At 40.6% G+C, this 26,603-nt stretch overlaps 1 protein-coding gene across 5 annotated transcripts in view; it reads left to right on the forward strand.

Moving 5' to 3' along the window:
• esrrga (estrogen-related receptor gamma a) overlaps positions 1-26,215 on the forward strand; it is an 86,872-nt gene extending 60,657 nt beyond the window's left edge. For all 5 annotated transcript variants that reach the window (XM_049604505.1, XM_049604476.1, XM_049604492.1 and 2 more), the window contains exons 7-9: positions 12,878-12,984; positions 13,076-13,238; positions 19,198-26,215. In XM_049604505.1, coding sequence (XP_049460462.1) covers positions 12,878-12,984; positions 13,076-13,238; positions 19,198-19,442 — 515 coding nt within the window. In that variant the 3' untranslated portion in view covers positions 19,443-26,215. The remainder of the gene's footprint in view (positions 1-12,877; positions 12,985-13,075; positions 13,239-19,197) is intronic.
• Positions 26,216-26,603: the final 388 nt, after the last annotated feature.

Here is a 26,603-nt window from a genome sequence, read left to right on the forward strand (position 1 = left end):
TGATATATCTAAACACTGTATACCTATATGAACTATATGTATATATGTGATTGTGTGCATTGTGCACATGTGTGTGCTGTCCATCAAGCCACACACACAGCCGTACCAAACCATTGGCTTGGTTGCTGATGATGACATATGAGTTCCTGGCCTTGGTAATGGCTGTTAAATCTCATAATTACACGCTTCTTTATTGCAATGCATAATGACCCCGCAGCACTATTGGACAATTAATTAAGATTTTCAGCCCAGGCTTTTTCAGGCCCAGATGAGGAGGTGGAATGAGGTCTAATGTTCGTGTCTTCGAGCTAGGACATTAAGGCATGATGCTGTAGGAGAGAAGGCTGTCTCTCTGCGTGCATTCGTTTTCATCTCTGTCTTTCTTTCCATCTGTGTGTGTCGTCGTCTTTCTCTCTGTTCTCTCTCCTCTCATTGCTCCATTGTTGAGCCCTTCCTCTCAATGCTTGTCCTGGATGATGATATTGGAAACCATATCTCTAATCTGTGAATAGTAAATTAATCCCTGTGGAGTTTCTGTGGTCCTCTCTCTATGGAAAGCTACGGGGGATTAGGAAGATAGAATCAACACAGCCTTATAATCTCATATACAGACACCGGGCTCGGACAGGGACCATTGGGTTCTGTTTTAAAGTCACAATCAGCAAGTTTCTATTCATACATCAATATCACTTCACAAAAGAAAATTTCTCCGATGTCCACTCCACAATTTACTTCTTTTGAACTACTATATTTATACCATTCACATTTATTTTTACTTTGGTATCCCTTTTTAATGCAAAATGTTGTTTGTGACAGTGACAAAATAAACATGAGAGCAAAGAATTTTATGTAATCCTCTTTGAAAACAAAAACGTCTCCTGCCCAACGGGTTTGGTTAGCAGCGCAGCTCATTTGCTGATGCTTGGACTATGGATTTTTTCTTTTCAGGAGAATATGTTATGGCAGGATATTGTTCTGAAAAAGTAATCCACCAAGAGATCAATAGACTGTCACAACCAAGTTAATTGAACAAGCTGGGAAAATGAATTCATTACAAGATAGATAGATAGATAGATAGATAGATAGATAGATAGATAGATAGATAGACTGATTTAAAACCCCTGTTTGATCTTAATCTTGTCCTTCACATAATTTCCACGTAATTTAATCACTGCCTATGTATTCTCTGCTGATTAAACCTGTTTAAAGTTGGTATTGTTGCCAACTGACAAAGCTTGTGGTAACATGCTTGGCAATATTGTGTGCCACTGAGTGAATGGTGCTGATGGCCTGAGAGGGACTCACTCTTTGTGTGGAGTCTCAACAGACACGGGGTGACTTTCCCTGGGGTATGAATTTTGATGTTCGGTCCAATCAGTGTCTTAGTGTGTTTCCTAATGACACTTTTCAGTAAGTGGCAAGACGTCATCAAAACAAAACAGCGCATCCAGCTGTCTTTTACTTTGTACGTTATTGTTTTAACTGGACAACAGATGAAGGCGTACAAATATTCACATTGTCCTCGTTATTATTTTACCTTTTTTCATTTTCAACTGTTTTTTATCTTCGAAACTTTCTGTCAGCAGTATCCGTGTGTGTGTGTGTGTGTGTGTGTGTGTGTGTGTAAGCTCCTCAGTTTTGTGTACACATGGTTAATTCCCCTGACAGATTTGTGCACACATGCCCACATACTCACAGAGTGGTCAGTCCTGCTTGCATCAGCATTGTATCGAAGGAAGGAGAGACAGGATTTAGAGATAGAGGACGAGAGGAAGATGGGATGGATTGAGTAAAAGAAAAAGTAAAAATAGGAAGGTATGACAAATAACATTGGTAAACAGAAATTGTGTAGAAATTAGTTACTTTACACGTGTAATCCCCTTCATCAAGACATTCTCAAGCAGAGCAGATCATTGTCACTTGAGCAAAACTCTTGACTCCATATAGAGACAAGAAAACATGGCCCCAGTGGAGCTGGCTGTGGCACATGCCCACACGCACACTCACGCACACTCCCCCACACTCCCCCACACACTCCTTGACATGGCCCTGGCGGAGCTAGAAGTGGGTAATTAAAATGTAAATATTGATATTTTATTATTTGAAATGCCTCCACTGCAATGCTCTTAATGTCACTCCATCTGTCGTCTCCACAGAGACGCGGGGTTGCCCTCGACGACCGGCTGCCCCCACCCGAGCAACCCCGCCATGGCAAAAGCTATAACACTCGACACACATCTCTGTGTTGCCGCGTCTCCATTTTAGCTCTAATTAAGTGTTAAATATTAGCACCCGCAACCACAGAGGCAGCACACACCACACATGCACACACAGAGAATAGAGCACACGACCCTCCTCTCCACCTCTGTCTCTCTCCCCCTGACTCCCTCCATCACACACACACACACACACACACACACACACTCTGAGCACTCATCCCCACTACAGCAATGGGAAGATTTTAAGTGTTAATCTTGCAGTGCTGCTGATGGTGTCTAATGTATGCAATTAACAGTCAGCCAGGGCTGAGGGTTTGGTAATTAGCTTGCTGTTCACACTGATTAGAGGCTACTGCAACCCTATGACTGCTCTACTCTCCCCGAGGCCGCACAGAGAAAAAAGGGGGGATGTGGTGGAAGGAGAGGGGGAGGGTGGAAGGGGAAAGAAATAGAAAAAAGATATTTTAGCCAACAATATGAGAGGGGATGAAGGTGAAGGTGATGATGCATACTTGTGTGTGCTATGTGTGTACTAGAAAACTAACTGATAGTGTACTGAATTCATTCATTTATTTGTAGGAAAATGTGTCAGCTCTATATTTTTCATTCACAGTATATGCAACTCAAACAAAGAGTCAACCAGGAATGTTTTTCCTGTAAACTGAGATTAATCATCACCAAAACCTGATCCTGATCTTAACCAGTCTTCAGCAAGACCTAAAATTATCCAACAATTAGTACTGGTCATGTCACAGTGCAAACAAAGGCTCCCCTCGAGACATGTTTCAAGACCTCAAACAATAATCTGCTTTTAGCAATACTTTCTGTCAGATAATTGTTTTTCCACAAGAAGGTTTAAAATTACATTTACTCCTTCTGCGTCAATACAAAATCCAGAATTTATGTGTGGTAGTTCGTTACACACCAGCTCTGATGTCACAAAATCCTGATTCTACCTAGACATCCTAAACTGATGTTTGAGGTTAGCACAGAGAAACTTTCCACCCTCAGCAGACGAATGTGAAAACAGCCTTCTAGCATCAAACTCTGCACATACATCACTCTGCACAGTGAAGGTCAAACATCCAAGTGAAACACCAACAAGCAAAACACACTTTTGAGTGGAGGGAGACCTTAAATGTTTTGTTCTATTACAGCAAAGTAGTGTGACTTGAAGTGTTTGGGGATTCCATTCTCTTATGTTTTTTTGTACATAAGCAAAATAATTCAACCCTGATGCATAAAAAATCTTCCCAAACATCTGAACAGATAGGAGTGACAACAACAATAGAAAACAGATTTGGTGTCAAGTAACGTAACTGCTGGTTCAGTGGCCTCGGTGTCTTCAGTCTTTACACATTCACTGGAGTTAGATGTGTATTAAAGAATAACAAACTTCAAGCATGATCACATAAATGTGCATACAGGAGACATGCTTATAGATATATTTCCAATAATGACGAGGAGAATTGAGGGAAAAAGGGGAAAAGAAATAGAGTGTAATTCTGTTTCATTCTTGTCATCTCATCACACACACACACTTTAGATACACTGACAGGATTTCTATAGAGCAACTCGATTTTAGATTCGATAACACTTAATTTGTGATTTGCACTTATCATCTCAACTCCACTTGACACATGATGTCTTTTATAATCTAAGAGACGATACACGTGTGTGTATGTGTGGATGTGTGTAAGTGGATGTGTGCCCTGTGTGCGAGTGTGTCTTTAAGCCCCTCTAAATTAGCTGGTTCTCTGGGTAGATTTGTTTCCATTTCGTTGCGCATCTCTGTGTAATTGGGTCAGCTGGTGGACGTGTGTGTGCATGTGTGTGTGTGTGTGTGTGTGTGTGTGTGTACGTGAGTGTGTGACAGCATTTGCCAGCATGCTTGTCGTGTGCGTATATCTTGTGTGTGTTGTTTCAGCTTGGCCAAAGCCATCACAGGGGGTCCGTGTTCATTTGGGCCGGCGTCTGGCCGTATGGTACAAAACAGTTTGAAATGTGCGCACACACACACACACACACACACACACACTCAAAAAGCATCACAAGGGAGCACTCGCATTGCACAGCATGCAACAATGTGCACACTAACACAAATTTAAACGCGTGCAGAAAGTGGTATGAGAGAGAGCACTGGAGCCACGTAAGACAGGGTGCACACAGAACATACACACATACACACACACACATGCAGGGCAGCGATGTGCTGGTAACTGTTGGACACTTCCCGTGTTCTAATGCAATCTCTCTCTCAGTGGGCCAGAAGACTTAAATCTGTCCCCTGCAGAACACAATACGTGTACATGCTGCACATAGGCAATCCACTATTCTCCTCGCACCTTCACTGAGCAGCTAGACGATCATAAAACGGCTTACATCACAGCTCTTAATACCTCTTTTAAAATGCCCCCTAACAAAATAAATTAGCTACACTACATCAAGGCTTTAAGCGGACAGTGGCTGTAGATTTTGTGAGATAATTGCCATCAACCCAATCATAAGAAGAAAATGTTGGCAAAGTGCCTTTCTGCAAACCATTACTTTGTTGAGGATACACTGAAACGTTGCATTAAATCGACACTGTGGTTAATGCATGTGGTTATGTTTAGGCACAAAAAACACTTGGTTGTGGTCAGTAAAAGATTATGTTTATGCTTAAAAATTTGGTTTTGGACTCAGAACCCTGGCAGGAAAAAGCAGAGATGTCTCAATGAAAAAAATAACTGCTTTTCAATTCACTATTCGAACGGGTCACTACAAAACACCCACGTTTGGAGCCTAAAAAGCTAACTGAAACACAGCAGAGACTTTCTAAAACACAACCAGTTTTGTTGTTTGTTGGACCAAACAGTGGTCTGCAGTAGTCTGCAGCTGTCTCGTTTAATTGACGCACCATTCACCATCCCCTCCACCTCCCGATGACAAAGTCAGCTCATATACGGCACTTTAGAAAGATTTCCTTAGATTTAAATTTGTATGAAACATACACATGTAACATATTCTTGGTTTGCAGAAACATATAATGACTGCATTTTCTTCTGGCGACTGGACTATTGTCACATGGCAAGTGTCTACTACATGTCTATTGCATTTGCTTATTACAATATTTTACCTTGTTTTAAACTACGTGTGCTTTTTACTCACATTTGTAATGCAAAGCTCCAGGCCAGGATGCCCCTCTTACAGTACACATCCAGTTTCCTTAACTGTGCTCAGTGTGAATTTATTTTTGCTGTACAGTGTTACATTTCTATGACAATGTGCGAAGCTTCGTCTTACAACTTCAAGGCTGATAACTCCTGATAAGTGTGTGAGTCTCTGCTGTTTAATTGTTGAGACAGACTGAGAAGTTTCCTGTTAAACGTGTCCTGGGGCCATGATCAAATAGGACAGAGCACAGTGTTGCTGGTAACAGAGCAAGCAGGTGCTCCAAGAGTGCAGGGTCTGCTGCAAGAGTGCAGATGGACCAATATTTTACAACCAGTTAATATTCAGACAGTCAGCTTTATACACAGGTAAAATGTACTTAATTAAAAGTGAGGATTAAAAGGCATATTTTGATCAGTTCAAATGGCCACTAAGACAGCCTCTCTTATATACAGAAGCTGTCATCTATAGCCAAGATACAAAACCACTAAACATTTGGAAGGCAAAGGACCCAAATGTGCTTGAGGGAACATAAATAAGCCAAACCATTTAAATGCCTGTTAAATCATGTCATTCCAAAAGGAAACCAGTATGTGATGTAAAATTGCAAGCTAACCACAATGTCCCTGATACGATTCCAGCTGGGGACTTCATTTGCATTTCATTACCCTTCTTATGCCTCCATATTTGCCACTGCCCAAAAAAAATCTATTTTTAATTTCAAAAGCCTCTGAAATCTGACTGTAATTTTTCAGAGCAAGAATTTTTTGCTAATTATGTGGCGATGTTGTATGTAAAAGCTTTGGAGGTTAGAATTTTGGAGATAGCCACCACACGATGCGAGACACACTGCCCAAGTGCCATTGGCCTATTCTGTCCAAGCCACGGTCTCACACTGGGGGTTAAGTTGGTAGTTGGCTCATTCAGATCAAATGTGGTCCAGCAACACTGAGCTGACCTGTTTCTCTGCTGGCAGCACCCTGGCCATGTTCACACACATAATCACCGGGACCCACTCCTTCTCTTGACATTGTGAGCTTTCAGTTTTGAAGCAACATATTATATTGAGCTGATACAACAATTAAACTTTTGAAGTCATGCTTGTTACCAGAAATGGCTTTCGGCTTCAGAAATGCAACAACACTGCTACCACAGGTGCCCAGAAATGAATGACATTAAGGATTAAGCTTAAATGTTCAAGAGAAAGACATTTCTGTATTTGTTATTGAAGTAAAGGACGAGGTCTTGAAATCACAAATGTCACATTTGTAAAATTGAGACACTTTCTACTTGCAGCTAGAAATGTAACAATTTATCACTATAAAATTGCTCTCAATGCCGTTATGGGACTGTAAAGAAATCTGTCGCAATATTTCAAAGTTATTTTGCCACTTCAGCTACGTTCTGTCATCTCTGTTTGTCAAAAATTGGCACGGCCCAACAGTAACACTTGCCATGGGGCAAATTCTATGTTCGGGCAAGTAGAATGACTCATGCTGCCGTCCAGTTTGGCAAGTGAAAAATAAATGTATGTAATGTTATTTGAAACTATACTACGTAATTAAGTTCTTGAGTTCTTCCAGCTGAACTGCTCATGTGAGTCTGTCTCACCACCAAGCGTTGAACAGGACTGATAAGAAAAATCTGACATGCTGGACATGACAGAAGTTAACTCTGGGGTAAACAGTGTCGTTCACGACGTAACATTACTAACATTTAATATCATTGAAACCCTGCATGCAAGAGACTTACTCCTTTTTGCCCTGAAGCTAACTGATATGCTGTTTCAGCAAGAGCTCTAGTGCAATTGTATCCCTTACAGAAGCTTTTTGGAGACTATTTACATTGACAAGACATTATCTTCTATGATTATTTATCAATTTTACTTTGATGAAAACAGTTATGTTGCTGTTAGCCATCCATGATGCCTAGTCTGTTGACCCATCAAAGGTTGTGTTCCTGACTTGTGTTCCTGACAAAGGCTCTGTTTCTGACAGTGTGGCAGCTCTGATTTCAAAGGCGCTGCACAATGGAACAAAGAGCAGCCATCTTGTTTTTGACTGAAAAGGTCTCGCCAACCATGTTAAACTGGCCAAGTGCCAGGCAAAACAGGCAATTAAATGATGGTAAAGTGAGAATCATCCCAGCCATGTAATTGTTACCTGTTAATTATATGTTCTGTATGTTAAGAAAATAGAACGATTGTCAAAAATCCCTTTTGATTTTATTGTTTTTTCAAAAGCTTAATCTCAAGCCCTGATTGTATTGTGTTTGGCTGAGCAGTAAAGGGCACAGTCAAGAGACAAGCTCAGACCCAATGAGAAAATGGCTTTATTATGTAATAAATTACATTTTTTCAATTCAGCATTTTTCTTTGTGCTTTTGATATTGGGATGAATATGTATCTTAGACTTTTTGTCAGGGTAATATCGTACCACAGGTTTTTGGTATTGTTACACCCTTACTTGCAGCACACAGGTGTGAGAAAATATTGCAGAAGAAATAAATGATTTAGTTCAGTGTGTAGTTTATGTAGAGACTAACAGGTATCGTGTAAATGTTAGATACAATTTATTTGACCTCCTCAATTTTACTTGTAGTCGTAGTAGTGTAGTAAAATAACGTCAAACTTTTTGCAAAAAGTCCTGTTTTTTACCACAGTGACAGAATATGAAGACTAGTCATGTGTTAATAACGCGGACCAGATCAGAGATGCAATCCAGTTTTCACACTTGTCACATTAATACGCACACACACACAGACACACAGACACAGAATAGCTTTCTTTAATGCATCAGTTATTGTAGGCGTACATGGGCACCATCGTACAAACACACACAAACTCGTATGCACATACAAGCAGCTTCTAAAACGCCACAAACTGTACTCACACGAATGCACGGGTACTCATAAGCATCACGATCAGTTCTCACTGGTTCCCATTTGCCCTGTAACCACAAGAAAACAAATATAGGCCTCCTGGATATGTGTGTTGGTGTGTGTCTGTGTAGCAACTGGGGCGTGAGAGAGGGCTATCCTGTGTGTGTGTGTGTGTGTGTGTGTGTGTGTGTGTGTGTGTGTGTGTGTGTGTGTGTGTGTCTGTGCCAGACTGTTGTGTGGTCTCGGGTGTAAACGTGCAGTCAGGACTCATTTGGCAGACAAACAGGCCGCAGGGTGGCTGGGGAATCGACGTGTGTTTGTGTGTGTGTTGGTCTTTATGTGTGTGTCTGATAGAGCAAAGGGAAGAGAAAAAAGAAAGAGCGCGAGAGCAAGCAGTAGAGGTTAAGTCTGCATGACTGCACTGCAGCCTCTTTCTGTCAGACCAATGTATGGCACACACACACATACCTACACACACCACACGCTCTCTTTCTCTCTCTGTACCTTCATAGATAAAGGAGAATGTCCTAATATTTTAGCAGACACGCCCAAACAAAAGCACACACACACATATCCAACCAAGTTTTGATCATTAAGTTGACCCTATGCACCTCTTCGCTTATCCAAATCATTATGTACACACTCAGGGTCCAGAATTAACACCCAGCAAGCGACAAATGTGGGTAGATTTTCCATTGGTGGGCAATCTCAGAGGGGCTATCCACCACGCTGGCAGGTAAATGTTTGTCCCAAAATAGCCACGTAATAAAAAAACGCTGAGAGTCTTTACCGCATTTTGGCGTCATTAACTGGTGTGCTGCTCAGCTGCTTCTCTTCTGTCACGTGTGGTTTTACGTGCATCTTGCAGTGAAACTGACCATCTCAAGGGCTCCTAGTTTTGCACCAGGAGGCACTGTTAACCGTGATGAGTTGTTCACTGTACTGAAAAATTTTGCGTACCGTAACACCCATTATCACAATGAAATGTACTTAAACAAATGCATCTGTGGCAAAAAGGCAATTTATTATGTTGGCCAGTGAAAATGTGCTTGGACGGTCTACAAGTCCTCTTGGCCAGGGAGACAAAAAATTAATTTCGGACTCTGTACACACTTGTGTTTAGTAGAAACTCTTCACCCGTAGCTTACCTGGTAGATCGGGCACCCCTGTACAAAGGCTACGTTCTTGCTGCAGCAGCTGCGAGTTCGATTCCAGCCCCTTGCACTGTGCTGCATGTCATCCCCGCTCCCTCCCGCCAACACTCTAAAGTTTCCCTGTCTAATAAAGGCAATATGCCAAAAAAAAAATCTTTAAAGAAAAAATAATATTCAACCCTGTCTCCTAAAAATGAAGTTTATATACTACTAAATGGTTTTGCTGGAAATGCTCAACAGGAAACATAAATCCTGCCCAATGTTCCAATACAGCAAGATGTAGCATGTACTGGAGATATAAGCATATATCCAATAATGGTGTCCAGGAGGCACATGGCTTTACTTGCAGGTCATGTCCTTAAGCAATTTTCTGTCCTTTAAAGTGTATATTAATATGTTTATGCCAAGCTTTGAACTTTATTTTCATTGTGCATTACTGTACACTCAGCTCAGCTCACCACCACCACTGCCACCACAGTAAACACAGGCTGTTCAACATCCACACATACACAAACACACTCCCACACATAGTATGAGATGCCTTATCAACAATGGGCAGAAAGGAAATGTAATTAGAGCCAAATAGGGAACCTTCTTTTGTCAAGTGAAATCACAGGTATGAAAGAAAGGTCTCCACCCCTCCCACCAACATCACCATCTCTCCCTCTAACACCTCTCCCGCTTTTTACTTTCTTCTCCCCTCCGCCTCACTCGTTCTCGTGCTCTCTCTCTCTCTCTCCATCAATACCTCTCTCTCTCCATCATCAGCACTAAATTCCCATTGATGTTTCTTTTCTTCTGCTGTATCGATCGCTTCATGAGAAGGAGGGGAGGAAGGGAAGAAGGGAGAGATGGCGTTATCTGTTAATTAATTTGTCCTGAAGCTGGCCGCCTATTAATCAGACAGATAAGAGGCATTGGATGGCTGAACAGCGCAGACAGGCTGGCGGGGAGGGGAGGGGGGTCGGGGCACACACACACAAACACAGGGAAATACACACAGATGAAGAGGTACATGCAGAGACTCACAGAAACATAAATATATATAGGAATGTGTGCATACACAAAGGACATAAACATGCTGATGAAACAACAAACCAGCACACTTACAGTGCAATTATGTATATTATGGTCAAGTACACATTATAGGTATACACATATTCGCACACACACACACACACACACACACACACACACAAACTAGATCCTGATAAAAATCATTGATGTACCTCAATAGGAAAAGCTGCACTTTCAGCTCAATAAATTAATCACAGGGGTTTTAATTATTGGTGTGTGTGTGTGTGTGTGTGTGTGTGTGTGTGTGTGTGTGTGTGTGTGTGTGTGTGCGCGCGCACATATAACTGTGCATTTTAAGTGTAATTAGGAGGGAGATTATTTTTGATGCATCAGGGAAGTGTAAACCATATTATCGACATATAGCTAATCAGTGTTTCGGACGACTCTTACAATTTTTTTTTACCTTGTGTGTACTTGTGTATTTTTGTTCCCCTGACTCTGTGTATATGTATGCATATGTGTGTGTGTGCCCACTTTTTGAGCCTTGTGTGCCCCCACTGCCCCTGGATCAAATTCCACCAGAGGGATGTGTGCGAATTGATTGAACCCTGCGTGCTGCTCCCAGTGCCAAAGCACTGAAAAAACACACACACACACAGACAAGTTAAAACGCACAACCAGTGACACCATTAAATGATATTAACCCCTCACTCATGTCTTCCTCTCTTCACTTGACCCCAGGGTTTAAACACATTCAATAAGTGTGTGGGTTAATTTTAGCAGTGCCCATGCTTATTTCCCCTGCCCACGATGAGTGGTGAAGTCCTAAGGACCCCCTAAAGAAATCTGTGAAAGGGATGTGTGCGTGCATGTGGGTGTGTGCATGAAGACCCCCTTAAGAAATTCACCTCTAATCCCTTCTGATGATTTCATTAAGTAGAAGAAGACACTGCCAGTTGGCAACAGTACTGCTCGCTTCACTGTGCCCTGTGTGTGTGAATGTGTGTGTATCAATCATACGCAATTGGATTCATTCCAGTGTGTTCCTATGCTTTTTTTGTATACTATGTGTGTGCGCAGCAGTGTCTGTCTACTGTACATAAGTGTGTGTGCGTGTGTGCGTGTTGGAGCTGTTAACAGTTGTAGATAGAATGAATTAGAGCACATTACAAACAACAATAGCCTGCAACCTGGACATAATGAGACGCCTGCCATTACCCATCAACACACTGTGAGATAAGAGCCCCTAACGCACATGCACACACACTAACACACACACACACACACACACACACATAGTCTCGCACACCTACCATCTCAAGAGGAGGCACATGGCAGCAGATGTTGTTGAGGAAATATCTTCCTTCTCATCTGCCTGCTTCTCCTGGCAGGATGCTCCTCTCAAACACACACACACACACACACACACACACACACACACACTGGATGGCTGCGGTGAGGTCTGACAGGTGTGCTCACATGGGCCACTGTCTTTGCCTTTCCTATGAAGGCTTGCACACACACCAAAACCCACACACATGGGTAGGCAGGCAGGTGTGAATGGGCAGGTGTGTGAGGAGAGGACAGCTGTGAGGAAAGGTGTGAGTGGGCAGGTGTTCCATTAAAGAGATAGACAGACAGGAAGCGAAAGACAAGAGAGGGAGAGACAACAGGCGTTAGTCTGTAAGTAAGAATGTAAGATATGAAATGAAGAAGTGGAAATATTACAGACAAAATGAGAGTGAAATAAAGGAGACATTGAGCACAGGAAGTGCAGACAAAAAGCAGTAGACAAAAAAATGTGAAACAGAGAGAGACTGAAAACAGACACGACATGGAGACTGAAATGTATCAAGATGGATGGGGGAAAAAATGGGTGAAGGCAGAATCAGACACACAGATGGTCAGTCGTAGATAGACGCTGACAGATAAAGCGGCATGGATTGCGATTGGAGAGACAGACAGGTATAGACATAGGCAAATAGAAAGACATGGATTGACACCGGAGAAAGCAGGAGTTTTGAGGCCATAGCAGCAATTAGTCTGTGTGTTTGAGCGGTGCAGCAGCGATGGCCAGCATTGATCCATGGAGGCTGTGTCAGGGGGAGATAAGGCCTGCCTTTCCCCAGAGAACAGCCCTGGGCACAGGGGAGAGGGGAAGAGGAGGAGGAGGAAGAGGAGGAGGAGGAGGAGGACTGTGGTCAACTGGATGGATGGAGGGTGGGCAGGGAGAGAAGAAAGGAGAGCTGATCTTGACCCTCTCACCAGCTTCAAAACAAGCTTTACTCTCTCCTTTTCACTCTCTTTGCTCCTCTTAAGTTTTACTTTTAAAAGCCAATTAACTTACTTTACTTCCTGCACAGCAAAACAGTATTTAAAAAAAACAACAACTACTTAACTGTTCGCACACTAAATTAACAACACTCTCTCTGTCTCTGTCTCAATCGTCCCCAGGGTTCTCTACGCTGTCTTTGGCAGACCAGATGAGTCTACTGCAGAGTGCATGGATGGAGATCTTGATCCTACGTGTTGTCTACCGCTCACTGTCCTTTGAAGACAAGGTCAGCCTCCTTCACTTCAGGTTTGCTTCTTGTTCTAATGACGTATAAAAGTACATGTTTATCTGCAACCTCTCTGTGTGTTTCTCTTTAGTTGGTGTATGCCGAGGACTACATAATGGACGAGGACCAGTCGAAGCTAGCCGGACTTCTGGACCTGAACAATGCCATCCTCCAGCTGGTGAAGAAATACAAGACTATGAAGCTAGAGAAGGAGGAATTTGTCGCTCTCAAGGCCATCGCTTTGGCTAACTCAGGTATGAAACTGCTCATGTTTTTGTCTCTGTGTGTGTATGTGTGTGTGTCTGTGTGTTTGAGTTTGTGAGCATGCGACTCCTGGAGAAAGAGTTAATCCTAGGGATCTCCATTCCCATGGGACTCATTTAAACTGAATCATCAAAGGACTGATTTCAATACTCCACATCCAAACACACACACGACTGCGACACCTGACGCATACTTTCGCACACTGCACCTGCAGTTGTCAAACCTTCTACTTTCACTGTTAAAGCCATTTGTCTCATCATACTCCTAACCGTCACACATGCCCACAATTAATTATTTTACACACACAAAGGTATAAAAACACACACACACTCTTCAACCTGAAGCCCACCTCCCACCCCCAAACAAAGTGGCGAGCCCTTTTACAATTAGCATAGTCGTCTCTTCAGATGCCTGTTAAATAAGCTGAAATCATTAGAACCCAAAGTCTGTCGATAAAGCCCCCTCTCTGATGTGTCCAGCTGCATCGACAGCTGACTGACACACGCACGCACGCACACACACGCTCCTCCTCACACACATACACACACATACGCCTTCTTCCTCCCATGACCCGTCTTTTGAACTTTGTCTTGGAAGCCGGCCAGCTCTTCAGTACTCTTTAATTACAAGGGGGGAGCTGTCAATACAATGTGTTTAAATGGGAGAATGCAACGGGAGAGCTTTGAATAGGGAGGGAGGTGCCTTTTGTTCTGATTCTGCCACCATCAACACACGCGCACATACGCCGACACATTCACACACACAAACATACTCAAGCTCTTTTTCTCAAATATCATCTCTCTGGCACATGAACACATACATATAACATTAGTGTGTGCTTATATATGAGCCACTAAAAATGTTTGCTCACACACATACAGCACATGCTGTCATGCACATGCACAAAGTATTGACATGTTGTTTTCCTGTGGGCTATGTGACAATCAATCTCTTGGCTCCGCCTGTTTGTGTGTTTGTGTGTGTGCGCATGTGTGTGTGTGTTGGTCTATAAATGTTGCTGACTGAAAGTTGAGAAAGCCGTCTGGTTCTGCAGGCTGGACAGCAGTGGTGATGATCATGATGATGGTTATGATGACTTATTTGGCAAACAGGTGTTACATAGTCCTCTTTGCCCCTGAGATTTACAGTGGTCTGGATGAGTTGACGGGTCTGGTAGAGAGAGAAGGAGTGGTTTAAACCAAGCGGCAACCTCTATGGCTGAAAAATAAATCCAATGTGGAAGTGTCCAAACCTGCAGTTCCTCCAATGGCCACTTGAGGCTGGCTCCATAAGCAAATCAGTCCCCATAGACACCCATGTTAAAATGATTAACTTTACAGCAGAAATAAACATGTTTACAGCCTGCTGCAATTTTTTTTTATCTCTATAGCAAATTTCAACATTCAACCTTACAGGGGGTAGATGCTTATATAACTTACCCGTTTACATTTTATGAAGGCTTAAAGTTGTGCATAATTAAAATCGAGGCCACTTTGAGTGACTACGAGGCATCACCACAGAGTCAGGTGCACCCCTCACTCTTCCACAGCTCCATCCTGTCGTCCATATTTGGTCACTTCTTTCTCCAAAACACCAAGGTGGCAAGTGCCTACTTGAGGCTTCAAAACAGAAGTCCACAAACCAATGGTTGACGTCGTGGTAGCTGTGTCCAATATTTTATACAGTCAGTAGTTTAAACATAAAAGGTAACATACTCAGATTTATTAGATACACCCATTTAACGTGCTGCCACTCAAAATGTTGTGAATCTTATAATATTCAATTATTGCTGTTACTGCTTCAGATTATTTTCCTTATCTATTAATCTGGCAATACATTTCTTGATTAATCTTTTGGTCCATTACATTTCCTGCCAGGACATCTTCAAATTGTTTTGTCCAATCAGAAACCAAAGATATTAATTTTTGCAAAGATATAAAACAAAAAAGCATCACATCTTTACATTTTGCAAGCTGAAACCGGAGAGTATTTTTGCCTTAGAATTATGTTAAACGATTAAACGAACAATTATTAGATTTTCTGTAGATAAAATTATAAATAAATCAGCTCATTGTTAAAGCTCTAGATCCAACTTCCTGGTAATTAGGAAGTAAGTGGTGACATTGTATTGGTCTGCATTTTTAATGAATGTTTTCAATGCTATACCCGCCCACAGTTACACACATATATTGTTCTATGTCAACACTGCACCTTCATTTTCACTTTTTTTGTTTTGTAAATACAGAGTAACATGTCAAAAACCTCCCCATATCAGGAGGGTACTTAGTACAAGAATAAATAGTATTGTTCCTGTCAGGCTGTGGCAGATGAAAGCAGAAAACTAATGGGTAAATGTCAAACTACAATATGCATTTTATTTTGCAGGGGGAAATAGCATGCTGTTAACTCATACTGAAGCTGAAATCCATTTGTGAATTTGGCACATGCAACATAAAAAATATCCTGATAAGTCCGGAAAGTAATTATCCATCAAAAGCTTACCTCACTGTTGAGAGAGCTCACATTTGAAATAGTCATTCGTTTAACTGATTGAAATCGAAACAGCTGACGCCCAAATAAGAACTTTGCATCATTGCCCAGACTCTCCAACTGCTCTTCAAGACAACAGAATGCTAGCATTAGCATTTTGAAGGGCACTGACACTAATTAATTCACAGGATGCTAATCGTCTGCATTAATGAAGCCAAGCCTTAAGAAATGTTAGCAAACGTGCCCCACATGTAAAGACAGCTAAACTAGCCATGGGAAACAAGAAGCACGTGTCTGTGTGTGTGTGTGTGTGTGTGTGTGTGTGTGTGTGTGTGTGTGTGTGTGTGTCCCTGTGTGTGTGTTGTGTATGTCTGTGCATTCATTTGTGTGTGTGTGCGCATTGTGAGCTCCGTGTTAACGTGTGTTTTAACAGCCCTGTGTGCTTGTGCTCATTAACGTCTGCTGTTTTACTTGTGAATGTACTGCGGGTCAGAGCGCAGGCAGCAGCCATGTCTACCAGCTTAAATACTAAACACACAGTATTAATCAAAAACAATGTGAAACTCATTAAACTTCATTTTAACTCGTGGTCATTATGGGCTGTACCTCAGGTATCCGCTCATTAGAAATCCAAGTAAGGGATTGTTTTTTAATTGCGACCGGCAGTAACACTCATTGATTTGTACATCACTCATTCTTGAGAGCAGGGACAAAACCTTATTTTGGGTGAGGTTGATTTTTACTCTTCAATTAGGCTGGGAAAATATATTTTAAAACATCAAAGTCTTGACTATTAAACCCTGTAATGGGCCAACCTCCCAGTGATTTCTTCTTGAATAGCAGACATAATAGATGTCAGATCTGACAGTGTACACGTTACAGTGTTGACAAAAAGTTATCTATTTATCAATTCACAGCAGTCGTAGTGAGGAGCAATTTTATTTTCAAAGTTTCTAAAGCTAAGTTCTCTTAAAGCTCATCAAAATACAGATTTTTATACGATAATTCTTTTTTAGTTTTCATCTAGAAGGGTTAAGGAGTTTTTTATCTTGTTATGGTTGAGACACACCCAAAATTAATATCATTAATCATAAAATAGAAATATTACCAGTACTTGAGCAGCATTCCTGCCTTTTTGGAGACCAGGAAGTGAGACAGGAGTTCTTGGAAAATTGCTACCCCCTTTTATGCCTCATTAAATTATGTTTTTGTAGACAGTTGACAAAAATTGAAGACACATCTTAAAAGGGCCAATATTTCATTAAAAGAAATATGTTTAAAACAATAAGATGACTATAACAGTACATTTTTCCACTGATGTTAACAGTAGATACTGTTAGCTTTACATTTTGAAGGCATTTCACACTTTTTTTAATTGTTTGAAGATGTAAACGTTTGTCTAGGGCAAGGGTGTTTTCACCCATTTCATAAATCATGTTTATACATGTAAATAAATCCTTTAAAAATAATGTTTCACCCCAGAAACAGAATAAGTGTGTTGATAAGTCAATAAGGCAGGATGTAATTTGTCCCAATTCTCAAGAAAGAGGGATATATTACACATATCGTAGTACTATAAAGTTTAAATTATGTTTTCATTTAACAAGAGACGCTGCATAGAGGGCAGCTAAATATTTGGCCTGACCATGTTTGCATTGAAAATAACTGAAAAAATATTAAAGACAAGTAAAAGTGACTCATACTGACAAAATAGAGATCTGCAATGCGGAAGCTGAGATTTTATATAGATTGTATTTTATGCTTTTTTTTTTTTTTTTTGTATGAACACAAATATAAACAATAATCTACCCCATTAACATAATAAATATAACTTATCCCTACCCACTGATGAAAATATCATCAAGCATCAAAGTATGGACAAAGATCTGACTAGTGGACCACCCAGTTTTATTTAAACAGGGGTAAAAGTAGACAATTTGAGAACAGATAGAAGCTGAGTTTTCTATTGATCCCTATAGAATCCAGCCCACTGACTGGTCTGGTCCTGCATACTGATACATGCATTACACTCTATAGATCCAACACTGTGTATTTGATTGTGTTTGTGTATGTGTGTGTGGCTGTGTTCACATATTTTCTGTTGAATTTATTTTGTCTGCACAATATAATGTATGTTTTACTTACCATTGAATTAATTAATGTGTGAGGTCATACTTTATCTGCCATGGTTTGCTCGTATGTACAAATGCTTCAGCAGGTGTGTTTGTGTGAGGAGTGTGCTGTTAGAAGTACCATAGCATTGTTAGACTCATAGGTCTCATCCCCTCTGCAGATCTAGTTTGTGTGTGTAAGTGTGTGTGTTGGGGTGTGGTGGCCTATCAATAGTTGCCTTGTGATTATTATTTAACATGCATGTAGTCATTGATCGGAGACATTGATCGGAGGTTGGGAGCTAAAGGCCAGCTCACATTAAGACTTTGCCTCCCTAAGGGGCAATATGGAGCATTATTATTGAGGGACAGTCTCAGCCTTTACTGCCACATATGCTGAAATGCACCTTACATGCCAGCTCAAAGGGAGATTACAGATGTGTGCGGCCAAATGGTTATGCACACACACACACACACACACACACACACACACACACACACATATACAGACTTTCAGGTGTTCCTGCATCTCTCCATCATTCGACAAGTCTATCTCTTTTTTCTCCGCCCACTCATCTCTTTGTGTGTCCATTTATCACACCCACAGATCCACACTTTACAGACAGAGCAGGGAGCAGCATCTGATTTTAACGCCTCCATCCTGGATTTAGTTTCGACTAGAAATTCTGTGTTTTACATCTATGTTACAGAGCAATGGACTGTGTTTAATTCTACAGTACTACATTCATAATTCTACTTTTAAAAGTTGACCCTGGTCTGCAGTATAAAACACATGTTGGTTTATATTCCAGTGCAAATGCAGAGAGGTGTTTTTAAATATACATCAAAATTACATTTCTCTACAGCGTAAAGAATTTCCATGCGTGAGTTTATGGCCTTCAGTAGCATCCCTGTGTTCGCCTTGTTTGGATTTCAGATTGAGTCTTTAGCATCGCTCTCCTTTGCAGCACTGATCAATGACACAGCAGACAGAGGGGGCACAGGTACTGACAGAGACACATACTGTTGTAAACATCATCTGAGAGAGCTGTGGGAGCTTTCTGCACTGCAAAACATGCCTGCCTTTATTGCTAGAAAATTCGGAAACATTTTAGTCAGCCAAAGAGTTCACTGTCCAAATTACATCATATTCTAATAGTAACAAATAAATCTAACCATTACACCCTATTTTGCTTTATTGATATTTTTAATGTAAGATTTATCTAAATTTCATGTCCAGATAAGGCCAAACTGACAACATCTGTGGGAAATTCTATAAATGCCTCATCAAATATCTTTTGCTCACATTTGAATCGTAATTATGTGCTTGTCTTCCTTCGCTCTCCAGACTCCATGCACATTGAGGACGTGGATGCAGTGCAGAAGCTCCAGGATGTGCTCCACGAGGCCCTGCAGGACTACGAGGCTTCCCAGCACCAGGAGGATCCCCGCCGGGCGGGCAAGCTGCTCATGACCCTCCCCCTGCTCCGCCAGACCTCCACCAAGGCTGTGCAACACTTCTACAGCATCAAGCAGGACGGCAAAGTCCCAATGCACAAACTCTTCCTGGAGCTGCTGGAAGCCAAGGTCTGAGGGCGGGAGAATAGACAGAAGGACAGCTAGACGCCAGTCTGAATCTCACTTTGAATGACCTCTTGCTCTTTTACACGCACACACTCTTTACACACATGTGCACACACACACAGAAACATGTCCCTGAAGTATGTCTGCTGACACATCCAACTATGAACAAACAAGTAACCTAAACCTCTTACCCGAACCCCTGAACTTTCGCCGTCTTTGACAGAAGGCCGCTCGCTTGACCTTTTGTTTTGGGGAAGAAGCTGACAGACGGACATGACCCCCGTATTACCAAGGCAAGAAGATATTTGGTTTTAAAACTATTAACAATCACTCAACAGTTACCACAGTGGCTCCGAACACTGAAGATGGCAAAACTCTTATGCATTTAATAACAGTTAAGATGTTATTAAAGACAAACACTTAAATGAGGACACATTTAAAAGAAACTGAAAACTCTTCATTTTAGTTCAGAGAGACTGTAAGACTGCACTCGTGTCTCCTTTTCCCTCCCTATTTCCCCCAACAGAGTTTTTTAAGTGTTCAAGAAGAAGACGAGTGGAGAAAAAAAAAAAGAACACTAAAGAAGTATTAATGACGTTTGTTGTCAAATTACATGTACAATGAAATTTGGAAGGATGGACAGAAAGAAAAGAAGAGGAGATTTGCCCTGCCAAAGAATGGAGCTCATCCATTCAGAGGATGCCAGCAAACTTTACTGTCATAACCCAAAACTGTTTCTGGTTTGATCAACCGGTGGCTTTCAATGCTGGGCCTCAAGCTGGTTTTCTGCTCCAACCAGAAAATGTTTCTGGTTGTTATGAAAGCCAGCAGGGCCAGGATTGGAAACCACTGCTGTAAACGCTCTCTGGTTCTCCCTAAATTCAGTTCCTGGTTTCCCATGACTCCCGTACGTCAACTACAATTTTACTATTTGTTGTATATGTTGAGGATCAGTGACCCTGGCCTCCCAAACCTGTCAGTATAACCATAGAATTAAGTGTTTGCACACTTAATGTGGCTGAAAATGTTTCCAAATATTCAAACCACTTGAGGTGTGATCGACTGACAGAGTCAAAAGACTACTCAACACAATAAGACGATCTATACTGTCAAGAATGGATTCCTGCTTGTCCGACTGGTAAACGTAGGCTGAGTCCACATTCATTCTGTCAGACACTCCTCTTGTGTTTGGACGTCTGTTTAAAACCTTTTCAGCCGCTCAGTGGCCCAGGTTTGTAGCTCTCCACACATAAGTCAGTAGAGATTTCAGTCTGTCAATGTGCCATTAAGAATAGTCCAGCCCGTGCTCTTTACCCAAACTCCAAAAACTGCAAAGTGTCACTTCAGTACTCCCCTCGTTGCTCCGTTACATTCATAACTTCCACCTCATCTCTCGTGTCAGCACGGAGATATATTTGTGATCCATTCAGGGAGTGACGGGGGCGCTTCAGTCACTCAACGCAATACGAACCAGAAGGAAAATGTGTGCTGACAAAACTGACTGAAGAACAACTATTGTTGCTTTCAAACTCCTTTTTTTTTTATTTCTATCTTGAAAATAATCTTAGCGATGATACCAGTATTAGGGTTGTAAATAACTGTCATCCTGTATATGACATATAACACGGCTTTGTTTTTGTTAATAATATTGTCTTCTTAAAACTGAATCAATCAATATGTCTTTCCTTTTTTCTATCAGCTTGACCACTTTCAGCAATTATCATATATATATAAATATAACAAGTAATAATGTATTAACAAATCAGCGTTTATCTTAGAGAAACTCTGAGCAATAGTGGTTTTTAAAGGAGGGGTTTGTGCATATGGACTAAGTCTGCAATATAAACATAACGTGCCAGTCTTAAATTTGGGAGAGAGAGGACGGGGATTTGAGGAGAGTTTGTAGCTTCTCTTTCTCTCTGTGTAACTTGCCATACGCTATTAGATAACAGTCAATATTTCCTTTGTTAGAGAAAGTTAGACACGAACAAATGTGGACCAGAAATGTGAGGATGAGCTGTTAATGCCACCGTCACATAAAAGCTGTGTGAGGAACGGTTATGGTGAGGGCCGAAGAAGTAACACAAGCAGCTAAGAAAATTAAAATATCCATAATCCAGTTTGCAGTTATCACAGGGCTCTGATGTTTGACCAGGCTCTTTTTGCTGTCACTTTTAATCTGATGAAAAACAAAAGTTCTTTGTTTATAATCAGCTGTTTAGTCATGTTTCTTCAGCCATGTGGCCGAGTGTGGTGACCATTAGAACAACTTAAACCTGGATCTGTGCAGAGGGAGACGGTGCTCACAAAAACACAAAAAATCATCAATAAAAAAACATCATGTTGACAGTTTCATGTTAGCTCACTTTTCCGCTTCTTATTGTTAGACACACATCTGTAATATAGCCTGCATTTCAGGTGAACAAAGAGAAGTCTCATCAAAAAGCATTTTTTTAAAATGTGAATTTAATGACATTAATTAAATAAACTCGGAACGATAAGGACTTTAGGTGGCCAGTTTTATAGTAATTTACAGGCGTTTTTTAGGCTCCGTCTACACATAAAAAGATATTTTTTTCAAGTGGAAATCTTTCCCCCTACGCGTAAAAAATAATTCTGTCCACACAACCTTAATTTTACAAAATATCTCTGTATGCACTAGAACGCAAAAATGACTCCAAACACTCACCAGCATTAGCTGTCTTTTGCCGTCTCCATTCGTTGCCAAGGCAGTAAAGTCTACAAGCTAAAGTTACTTTTTACCAAACGACTGGAGGTCTCATTACTGTTGATTACACTTCTCTTTACGAACGAAGGAGCTTACTGTAAGATTCGAGTGATGCTCTGGACGTGCTAAAGTCTTGCTTCCACTCCTCATTGACAACAATCCAACTCTCAAAAATGTCCCACCATCTGCTGGTTCAGATCCAAAGCCTTTGTTTCTGGTGGACTCTAACCACAAACACTGAAGTGGACCAAATAACACTGGGCGCAGCAAGTTTAAGTGTAAAGTAGTCATTACACCAAGCATGCTAACAAAACATAAACAAAAAGTCCAGTGTCGTTATTGTTTCTGGCACATGGTCATTACACAAAGCAACAGTTGACATGCACCCACTGAGAAGATGACATCATTATTTCCCCAACGCTCCATTTCAAATGTCCACAAGTACAAAGTAACTGGAGCTTTTGAAAACTGGCACCTTATTAGACATTTTTTGAAAACTTTGAGGGCGAGAAGCCGAAACAGAGAGGGAAAAATACTTTTTTTCTGAATGTGTGTAGACAGGGCCTGAAAGTCGAAGTGGCCTGTTAAATTTAAAGGAGCAGTGTGCGACATTCAGAGCATATCTGGGATTCAGAGTCTTTGGCAGGATTGTGTGCTCATGGTTCTCCACATGGAGGTGACTGAGCAGGCAGCTAGCAGCAAACAGTGCTAACTCAGTATATAGTGCTAACAATAGCAACTATGCTTACAGATCTAATGGTGTTAATCAGGGTGAGCGCTACACTTCCACGAAGATTCACTTACAAGAACTCACATGAACTAACATGCACGCGTGGCAGGTATGGCTCCCACAACAGAGAGGCTCAGATTACAACACTCAAAGGCAGCAAGACTTCATTCTCTGCTCACGACATCATTACTCCACTATATCTTTCCATAGCAGATAGTGGTCTGCTGCTATATTAAGTGTTGCAAACAGTGACTTAATGTGCATTGTTTAGTGGCAAGAAATGGAAAGCTGAGCTTACGGGAAGCTGTCTGACATTTTACAATCAAATAAAAAAACAATTTCATTGTTACAGCAGGATCGCATGGCTGACTGATCACAGCTTTAACAGGTGGAGACAGTCGAGGGATTTTTTTTTTTATATCATTGTTTATGTCATTTCTAAAGCCGAATAAGAATGCCAAAATGTGTAATGTAGATGAGGGTGTAATCTAATATAAAATGGCAACTTGTCACAGCTGAGGAGTGCTGCAGTTTAAATATAGTTGATCTCTAACATCACACGCTCTATATCAAACATCAGTATTATAAGTAAGGGGTATTTTCTCAGCCTTCTTAAACATTGTATATTGTAAATTATACAGATTATAATTCTAACATAAGACATTTTATTGGAAACAAAATCGAGAAAAAAAAGGAAAAAAAAATGTAGTTCAGCCTCGATGTGTGTTTCATGTTCGCTGTTTTTTCTATCAAGAAAAAACCCTGTTTCTTTAGTTTTATCTGTTTCTTTGTTTTCAAGTCTTTCTGTTTGATCCTTTCCTCCTTTGTTGAGTCTTCTAAGGCGTTGCTGTGTACTTTTTCTTGTGGTGATTCCCGTTCTTGTGCCGTGTGCTTCTTCTTTAGACAACACAGAGTAGAGTAGAGGCCATGTTGTCTGTCTGTCGGATCAGTCCGCTGGGGGTCTGGGCACCGGATTCTCTCTCAATGAACCGAACCGGATATAAGGCTCTTCTTCTAGAAACTTAACTAGACCACCAAGATCAAATTACAGTACTCATCTTTACCAAACTATACATAAATAATTAAATATTTAGTATCTAAATGAAGAAACACCATACAAGTATTTAAAAAGGGATCATTTGTGTAACTTTCCTGTAGAATAAACAATATACTGTATATCTTTAGGTTTAAATAACGATGAAATGAAAAGGACATTTGAGTAATTCAGAACTGTAGGTGACTCTTTTTTGATAAACTCGCTGTACATAACTGCCTTCCATACAGCTCGGCTCAATCATCTTTACTGTTTCAGCAGTCAAAAAGAGAAAATACGAAGATGAAAAACTTTTTCTTTCCCTCCATCGTTGTGTCCTGTTTTCAGCTCATTTCCAGGAAGATATCTTGTTTTACCACAAAGAGTAATGATCGGACAGGTGAAGGTTAGGATTAAAGGTTTTTGTGGGTTGGTGGGAAATGTAAAAAAAAAAAAAAAAAAAAAAAGAAAAGAAAAAGAAAAAAAAGCTCGACATGTTTAGTTTGCACTTGCTGTTTCTCTTCTTCTCTTCACCATGCACTCATTACATTGTGGGACACGTTTCTGCTTCGGCCCCAGAATTAAGAACTCAAGATTTAAAACTCAAAGTCTCCTTTAATGAACGCGTTACTGTGCTTGTGGTACCTCTTTATACACAGTTAGATTTAGAGATTTTGTGCTACAAATAGCATCAATTCAAACAACACATCAAAGGTCTTAAACATTAACGTCATTTTTTTTCTTAAAAAGAAATATACACACTAATTATTTCACAGGTGCATAAAATAAATTTGCAGGTAAAGTCCCTGATGACAGTTGCTTTTCCTGTTTTGATTGTACCTTAAAACACCGTCTCATGGTCAGAACGATGGTATTTCTTATCATCCACTGTACAATGGTCGACAAATAACCTATGGAAGAAAAGTGCTCTTTTCCTCACTATTATTTTTTCTTTCTTATGTTACTGTTTTTATTTATTTGTAAGTTGTCAAACCAAACCTGTGTACTTCTGAGCAATTTGACGTAATGAAAGATGTTACACGTCTCCCTGAGGTGATTAAGGCTGAGCTGGATTTGGTTAATAGCCTTTTTTTTTTAAGAATCAAGTTTCTAAATTAGCAAATGCTGATATGTCTTTCTGAATTTTCCTAAATAACAAATTACCAGTGTCAAACGAGTAATTTACTGTAAATGATGGTCCTGGCAGGAAATGGTTCGCCGTATGCCATCTTGTTTTGCTAGTAAAAAAAAAAAAAAACAATAAATCTACCAGCTATAATCAGGAGGGAGATTGTGTGATTCTTTCGGAGGTTTTGATATAACTTGCTGCTCGTAGTTATTATTTACATGTACAAAACGAATGCGTTTTCATACATTTTTTTTGCTAGTTAAAAGGCAATATTTGGATGACTGTGCAATGATGAGACAAGAGTTGCACTTGTTTGTTTTGTGTTACACGTCTAAATGGTGTTGAAGCTTTTAAAATGATTCTGCAGTTAGTGTTAAAACCACATAAGAGACAACAAACCAAACTGGTATTTTCTAAGAGGAGCGTTGAAAGAAGGACTGACTGGGTTTTTGCAGAGCCATCGATAGAAAGAGTTTGACCTGGTTGCACTTTAGGCACCATGTTACCGCCCTCATCTGGAACTTAGATCCATTAGCTGCGAATACTCTATGTAACAATAGTTTAGCTGGAACAGAGGGATGAGTTATTTAGGCGTAGGAACAAAGCGGGATTGTCCATCTTCCATGGCTGCCCCTGAAATCTGCTAAGGCCAAACTGTGTCTATCTACAGCTCTACAGTGTTTAGTCATTTAGTTGTATTTAATCCCCAAATGTAACTGCCACTTGTGCTGCAGCTAACCCTGCAGTCTGAATTTGCAAATGTGAAGAAAATATTTAAGGGAGAGAGAACGATGACACGTTTGGATACGAAGGATATTTAAAGGTTAAAAAGACCCCGTCGTGGTGGAGAAGAGTTGTGTACGAGAGAAGACCCTGTAGTGTTAATTAAAAAACATGTCCGTAGATTTTAGATGTGCTTCACATCAGTAAATGAAAAAAAGAAACAATAACCTGTATATTTTTGTGACGTGTATCATACAAGTGTGCTCCAACAATAATGTCCATTTGTGTAAATGTATTTATTTCACATTGTATATATTGTTCAATGCAAAAAGAGAGACCTATGATTCTGTAACTTAAACTACTATGGGTTGAAACATTACATGTGTTACTCCAGACTATGCCTTTCAGGATTATTACAGTAGAGCAATATCAATTAAAACCAGGCTTCCAGTTTTGACACCTGTCTTTTGTCTCTGATTTACACACACATTTCTTTTAGATTGGTACCAAACAATACGCACGTAATTTACGAGATAGTTCACAGAGCATGCATGCTAGTTTCCAGCAGTGCTGTACTTCACAAGATTATGTTTACAACGTGTTCAGACAGACAACAGTCCTGAAAAAAACACATGACCCCAATTATTTGAATGAGGCCAGCTCAGAGGGCTCCAGTAGGAAAAGTTGAAGCTCAACTTTTGTAGCAACATCCAGCATTGGGGAGGTCATTCTAACACATGCAAGCATAATTAGATTACTTTGTAACTCTAGCCTTCAAACTCATGGAGCTGTTATTCAAACTGAACTTCCTACATCATATTTCATGT

The sequence above is a fragment of the Epinephelus fuscoguttatus genome, linkage group LG2 (assembly GCF_011397635.1).
Source record: "Epinephelus fuscoguttatus linkage group LG2, E.fuscoguttatus.final_Chr_v1".
Taxonomy (NCBI): Eukaryota; Metazoa; Chordata; class Actinopteri; order Perciformes; family Serranidae; genus Epinephelus; species Epinephelus fuscoguttatus.